The sequence below is a fragment of the Prunus dulcis genome, chromosome 2 (genome assembly GCF_902201215.1).
Source record: "Prunus dulcis chromosome 2, ALMONDv2, whole genome shotgun sequence".
NCBI classification, from domain to species: Eukaryota; Viridiplantae; Streptophyta; class Magnoliopsida; order Rosales; family Rosaceae; genus Prunus; species Prunus dulcis.
In genome coordinates, this window is record NC_047651.1 from 15461662 (window position 1) to 15468955 (window position 7294).

Sequence of the window (7294 nt, forward strand, 5' to 3'; positions counted from 1 at the left end):
TTCACTATATCAATCAGTCACTTCACTGCCTGAAGGAATTTAGTTCTAAAATGGCTTCTCCTAAGGCATTTGCAACTACTGCTCTTCTTCTCTCCCTTAACCTTGTGTTTTTCAATACAGTGAGTTCAAATGATCCTGCTCCTAATTGTCCACCACCACCCAAAACCCCAAAACACCCTACCCCCTCAACCCCAAAACCAAAACACCCTCCCCCCTCAACTCCAAAACCAAAACACCCTCCCCCCTACACCCCAAAACCAAAACACCCTCCCCCCTCAACCCCAAAAACCAAACACCCTCCTACCTACACCCCAACCCCAAAACACCCTCCCCCCTCAACTCCAAAACCAAAACACCCTCCCCCCTACACCCCAAAACCAAAACACCCTCCCCTCGACCCCGAAGGACCCTCCCCTTTAAAAACCCCAGACTGCCTCCCATCCCCCCCTTTAACCCAAGCCTAACCAAAGACTCTCCTGGCTCTGCCCCATCCCCAGGCCAAACCATAAAACCTAACCCCTAAAATGACCTCCCCCCCCAACACCAACTCCTAAACCCTCAACCTCCCGGACTCTCACCCCAATATGCCATCTGATGGCCCCTGCCCTCCTCCCTCTAACAACCTCCCCGGACTCGAATCCCATTTGCCTCCTCAACCCCCAACAGGATGACCCCAATATGCCCTCCTCTAACCCCAACCTTTAAGCCAAAACAACCACCCCCAGCTCCGGATGACCAATTTTAACCCCAAAACAACCTCCCCCAACTCCGACACCAACCCCAAAACAACCTCCCCCGACCCCAAAATACCCTCCCCCAACTCCGACCCCAATATACCCTCCCCCAACTTCGACCCCAACCCCAATATACCCTCCTCCAACCCCAACCCCAAGCCCAAAACAACCACCCCCAATTCCGACCCCAACCCCTAAACAACCTCCCCCAACTCCAACACCAACCCCAGAACAACCTCCTCCAACCCCAAAATACCCTCCCCCAACCCCAACCCCAACTCCAAAACAACCTCCCCCAACTCCGATCCCAACCCCAATATACCCTCCTCCAACCCCAACCCCAGACTGAAAACATTTTTTTCACTGAGTTCGACCCCCAGAGGCAATGCCCCGGACTCCCGCAACCCCAAACAACCTCCCGAGTTCTGGGCCCCAGACTCCAACCCCATCCAGAACAACCTCCCCTGACTCACCCCTGACCCCAAAGAGCCTCCCAAGCTCAGCCCCTAAACAGCCTCCCTGGCTCCTTCCCTATGCCCCAAAACAACCTCCCCATGAGCTCCAATTTTAAACACCTCTGACTCACCTACGATTCCCCCAAACACAACCTCCCCCAACTCCAATAAACAACCTGATTCCAGCCCGACAACCACCAGCTCCCTAAAACAGCCTTGACTCAGCCCCAAACTACCTCCCCCTGCTCGAGCTCCATGCCCAAAACAACCTCCTTCAACTCCAACCCCAACCCCAAAACTTCCTCCCCAAAGCCGACCTCCCAACCCCAACCCCCCAAAAAACTACCTCCCCCAGCCCCAAAACAACCTCCTCAGCAATTCAACTCCAACCCCCAACCCTGAAAAACCAACCTCCTCCCAACCCCCAACCCCTAAACAACCACTGACGACTCCCAACCCAAAACCCTCCCCTGACTCACCCCCATACCTTTGATGAGCCTCCTCCAACCCCAACCCCAAAACTTCCTCCTCCTTTAACCCCCCCAAAGCCCAAACCCAGAAGAGCCAAGCCCTCCTAAAGCTTGCCCTAAGGACACCCTTAAGCTAGGGGTATGTGGAGATTTGTTGAATGACTTGGTGCACCTTGTTGTGGGGACCCCACAAAAGACACCTTGTTGTAGCCTCATTGCAGGTCTTGCTGATCTTGATGCTGCTGTGTGCCTTTGCACTGCCATTAAAGCCAATGTTTTGGGAATCAATCTTAATGTGCCAGTTTCCTTAAGCTTGCTTTTGAATTACTGTGGTAAGTCTGTTCCAACAGACTTCCAATGCGCCTAGTGGTGCCATGACCTTCTCATCTAGTACTGCCCTTCCTAAGCTTTGTGTCAATGAAAAAAAGGCCATTAAGATTTGGTTGTAATACATGTTTCCTTCGAAATGTAACTGATATCTAGAGTGTTCCCTCCTCAGAATGTTCGTACGTTTCCTTCGAAATAAAAAACATAAAGCATGTTTCACTCTTGAACATTGATGGTTTTTATTATTGATATTAGACAATGAAAATTAAATGCGCCTAACATGATTATTATTTTTATATATCTAATCATTTCGACAACCGACAATGGAAAAAAAAAAAAAAGTTTTAATATCTTGCTTGAATGCATTGTCTAAATTATGACAACATGATACACCATTTGGCAAGATAAGGCTGGCAAGAAAACACTGTTTTTCCCGATTGTCACTCGTGTGTCTATAGATAGTAAGATTCATCCTTAAATGTGTGATTTTAGTTAACTTGGCAGGATGATATAATTATATAGCTAGAATTACTGACTTTATTTCTTTGGAAAAACCAAATATGAAACGTACATGCAACAACATTCATTTTCAATAGAGTTCTTGCTTCTACCACGCATTTTGTAAAACTACACAGCATAAATTAATCAGGTTTAATCCAATAACATCAAATAGGCAATATCAATGAGTACATCAATAAGGTAGGCAGTTTCTAATTAAACAGAGACAAAGCCCTGTGGCACTTTTCCTGTACATGCATTAACAGCAAACTAAGAGCAAGAGGCACTTCAAGACAATTCCCAAGACATTGGCCTTAATAGCAGTGCACAGACACAAGGCAACTTCAAGATCTGCAAGACCTTTTATTAGGATACAACATTCCTTACTGGGTTTTGTCCCAATAACGTCGGTCACCAACCCTAACCAGCTGCCACAAACACCAAACTTAAGGTTATTTCTGGGCATTTGTCTTGCTTCTTTGGAATAGAGGGAGGTGAAAAGAGCGGCTGCTTTGGAACCCCTAAGGCCCATTGTTGTCGCTCTACAAATCACATATTGGAACAATCACTAAACACTCCGTAAATACTTATAGAAATATGACATAATCAAATTGTTAGAAACGATTTTGCTATAAGGCAAGTCGCTCACGCGTGTGTGGGTGATTTCTGAACATTAATGTAATGTGAATCTCAGTTGCATGCACAGCGAGACGTGGACACAACCCATTGTTAGTATTGTGGCTGAGATTGGGCTGTGTGGTCCATGGATGGGGCTCAAGTTATAGTTATATATATATATATATATTTCCCAATCAATTGGGTGGTTGGTATTACTAGCATATTTTCCATTTGTGGCTGACAGTGAGAAAAATCTGATCACATTTTGGTTTATTAGAATTAGTATTCATGTCTGCTTTACCGGCAAAATCATCTCTCTCTCTCTCTCTCAGTTGGCATTAAATAGCTAGGAATCATGAAACTGGTAATGCTACTATCCTTATTTTAGACGACAACTCTTATATTTTTAACTAGCGAAATGCTAAAGAAACCCTAATGTATCTAGTTGCTAGATGATCTTTCCATCATGAAGAAGTCCTTGCAAATCCAAGAAATAAGACCCAACTACACGAGATAGAGACACCGTTTCGTGGGGCCAGGTGATGACATGCATAATCAATCTGTTAGTATTCTAAACTTGGGATTTCTTACCTGTAAAGCCTATACATTTCAAGCCCACCGGTTTCGGGTTTCCATTATATAATTGTTTTGAGTTGTTGAAACTTGACGATCGAACGGTCTAGCCAATAGCCATATCCCATAAGTGAACCATGAGAAACAAAGTCTTGGCCAGCACTCTATACTCCATATAAAAACCCTTTGAACTCTTTATTTTTCCTCACACTTCCTTCGAACTATTCCATCACCATCCAGCTTTGAGACCAAATTAAATTCGAGAAAAAAAAAAAAAGTATGGTAAATTCTGGATTAACGTTTGTGTTTGGGGACCATGGCTGGAGCTTTTATTGCTAGACGTTGCCATCATCATCATCATCATCATGATCACGAAGGTCGCAAGCCTTGGTCTTGTCCTCAACAAGCCCTTGACAAGAAAATTGATTCAACTTGAAGCCCAGGGATAGTGGAAAGTGCAGCCACAACAACTCCCAACCTGGCAAACTAGTCCCAAAAACCATCACTGCTTTGCCTCATCTATGATTATTAGATATGTATATATAATTTCTATATAATATAAATGTGTGTTTATATTTGTTGTTGTATTAATTACAGTAGGAGAGGTATTAATCTAATCAAACTATTAATTTAATTGTTAGTAAACCAAATAAATCTATGTTCCGTACCTAGCTATAAATTTGTTCTAAACGTGTTTTTGGTGTCCCATATAGATTCCAAAATATAGTCGAAAGTTGTAGGTGCAAATATTGTTAATCGAAATTAGTGTTTCGTGCTTTGATTTCATAACAAAGTTTGTGCGTGCACCTAGTACTGCCACTAATTCAATAAGAAGAAAAAAGGTGAAGCTTAGGAATCCAGAGGGATCGATCTAAGCAATCGAGTTAGAGCCTTCATCACACGGAGATATTCTAAATTAATCTAATTAACGGGAAATGGGATTTGAACTCAGGTGCAAGGGGTCTTGTACACTACCTTTGCTAATTAAATTGGTATGAATTTGGCATCAACAAATGTCTAATGTTAATCGAAGGCATAATGATTCTGAGTTTTCATATTACAATACCTTCTTGTAAAAAAAAAAAACATTTGCAATACCATATAATTAGCCGAGCCATTTCATCTGCTGGGAGTGAAGCCAGTGGGCAAGTAGAATGGAAGGTTCTAATTTTCTTTTTCTGTTTTTAATAGAAACCAAAATATCAGCATTAAAATCCTGGACCAGCAAAATCATATTTGGGATAGTGTCTGCAATGATGAAATTGGTGTCCTTGGAATATTTTATAATGGGCGAAACGGCATGATTTCCTTCATAATTGGATCCAACATTATGCTTCGATTGCAAACTTCCTCAATTGAAAGTACATATTCTTCTTCCTCTCCCTTTATGTCTTTAAAGATGCCTGATGCTTGGTCAGACGCCTTCTGATGGCCCTGGTCTTCTTTGGGCGCAAATCTAGAGGAAGAAACTTCTTGTTCTTGTAGACTTATCTTAGAGCAGCTTTTTGGGAAATCACTGTCAACACCTATGCTATTGAAAGCCTCACCACCTTGATTTTGGAGAGATTGTTGGGGGGCTCCGCAGGTGACCTTGGCGACTCGGAGGAGGGCAAGTTCTGCCATCAGATCCTTCAGTTGACCCAAAAGCTCTGCCTTTGTCTTGTTTCTGAGCTCGTGGACCTTGATCCTCACCATTGCTGCAGACTCTGTTGCTCTCTCTGGATGAAATCATGAAACTGACTACTTTGATTGTTCATTACATTACTACTCCTTATTGTCAAAGTGATAGCTCTCATTATGGATTTAGTGGTAAATGCATATATCTACACAACCAAGATGACCGCTCCCTGTTGTTAAATTGATACCTCTTACTATAGAGACTTGCCGAGAGAGCATATATCCACACACCCAAAATCGATGTCGGCTGGTAACTCTCTAGAGTAGAAGGAGATCCTTGACTATTTTGGCCAAATGAGGACACGATCAAGATATTTGAACCTTTTATGCCTAATAAGAACAAGGCCCTTTTGTTTTGGTGCCGTATATTACAAGGCATAAAATTCAGAATGCTACAAAGTTTACTATGGCCAATTCTTCAAGTTGCACCCCAGGCCAGAAAGTGACAGAGATCCAAAACAGTGTATGCTGGGTGCTCACATGACAAATTTAGAATTTTTTTTCAGAAAAAGAAAGTCTATAAATACCCTATTCTGTTCACTACATCGAACACCTAAAAATCCGTCTACAAGTTAACACAAGTATATCAATCAGTCACTTCACTGCCTGAGGGAATCTAGTTCTAAAATGGCTTCTCCTAATGCATTTGCAACCATTGCTCTTCTTCTCTCCCTTAACCTTGTGTTTTTCACTACAGTGAGTTCAAATGATAACGTTCCTGATTGTCAATGTTCACCAACACCACCAAAAACCCCAAAACACCCTCCTCCCTCAACCCCAACCCCAAAACACCCTCCTCCCTCAACCCCAACACCAAAAAACCCTCCACCAACCCCAAGCCCAAGCCCTCCTAAAGCCTCTTGCCCTAAGGACACTCTTAAGCTGGGGGTATGTGGCAATTTGTTGAACCTTGGTGCAGATTGTTGTGGGGACCCCACCAAAGACCCCTTGTTGTAGCCTCATTGCGGGTTTTTCTGATGTTGATGCTACTGTGTGCCTTTGCACTGCCATTAAGGCCAAAGTTTTGGGCATCAATCTTAATGTACCAGTCTCCTTAAGCTTGCTTTTAAATTACTGTGCTAAGTCTGTCCCAACAGACTTCCAATGCACCTAGTGGTGCCATGACCTTCCATCTACTGATGCCCTTCCACAGCTTTGTGTTAATAATAAAAAGGGGTCTTTCGATATAGGTCCAATTTTGAGTTTGCACTATGAATGCAATCCACCTCTCTTTTGACGTAGAATTGGGTCCAGCGACTCAACTGGACATCCAAGTATACAAAGCCTTGGTCACCGTTTTTAAAACAATTACACATATTGCCATTGTACAATCAATCCTCTAAATTTTATTAATTACTGCAATCAATAAATTAATATCACATTTCTACAATTAATCTTAATTTATCAAAAGTTTTCAACCAGTGAATACCTTGTGGTGAGATATATATGTCTTTAGGTGGTTTGATTTACCTGCTTTGCAGGTTTGTGTATACCTCCTTCATAGGTAATTTCAGATCATATATCTCCTCCATAGGTAATTAACATATTCATATGTATACCTCCTCCATAGAGCATTCATATGTATTCCTCCTCCATAGGTAATTTACCTATGCATACCTAATTAACATTCATGTATATTCCTAGTCCATAGATGATTATACCTCCTCCATAGGATTGTAAGGAGAAAAACAAGGAAGAAGAAAGAAGAAGATGAACAAGATGAAGAAGAAAGATTATAGGAAATTTATTTATTTATTTATTTTTTGTCCCAGCACATGTTTATGGAATTTTCAAAATTAAAATGGATAGACAAGAAAATATTTTATAAATTCAAATCATAATTAACCAAAAGGTCAAATATAGTAATTATTGGCCTAAAATTAATTTCTTACCCGTTTATGAATTGCAATCAGAATCAATAGTTGTATTAATTAGCTAATTA

The 7294-nt window shown here is 41.9% G+C and overlaps 1 protein-coding gene and 2 pseudogenes across 1 annotated transcript; 2 read left to right on the forward strand and 1 right to left on the reverse strand.

Moving 5' to 3' along the window:
- Positions 1-50: 50 nt before the first annotated feature.
- On the forward strand, positions 51-2026 carry LOC117619643 (14 kDa proline-rich protein DC2.15-like). The gene is made up of 2 exons (XM_034349642.1): positions 51-178; positions 1744-2026. Exons 1-2 carry the CDS (start codon positions 51-53, stop codon positions 2024-2026), a joined length of 411 nt encoding a protein of 136 aa, XP_034205533.1.
- Positions 2027-5059: 3033 nt separating this feature from the next.
- Positions 5060-5384, reverse strand: LOC117619644 (annotated as a pseudogene).
- A 595-nt stretch (positions 5385-5979) lies between these two features.
- LOC117619641 lies at positions 5980-6466 on the forward strand (annotated as a pseudogene).
- The last annotated feature ends 828 nt before the right edge of the window (positions 6467-7294 follow it).

Coding starts and splice junctions, on each gene's coding strand:
- LOC117619643 (XM_034349642.1), top strand. CDS start 51: ATGGCTTCTCCTAAGGCATTTGCAACTACTGCTCTTCTTCTCTCCCTT. Junction 179..1,743: donor CCCAAAACCCCAAAACACCC/TACCCCCTCAAC, acceptor CCAAAGCCCAAA/CCCAGAAGAGCCAAGCCCTC.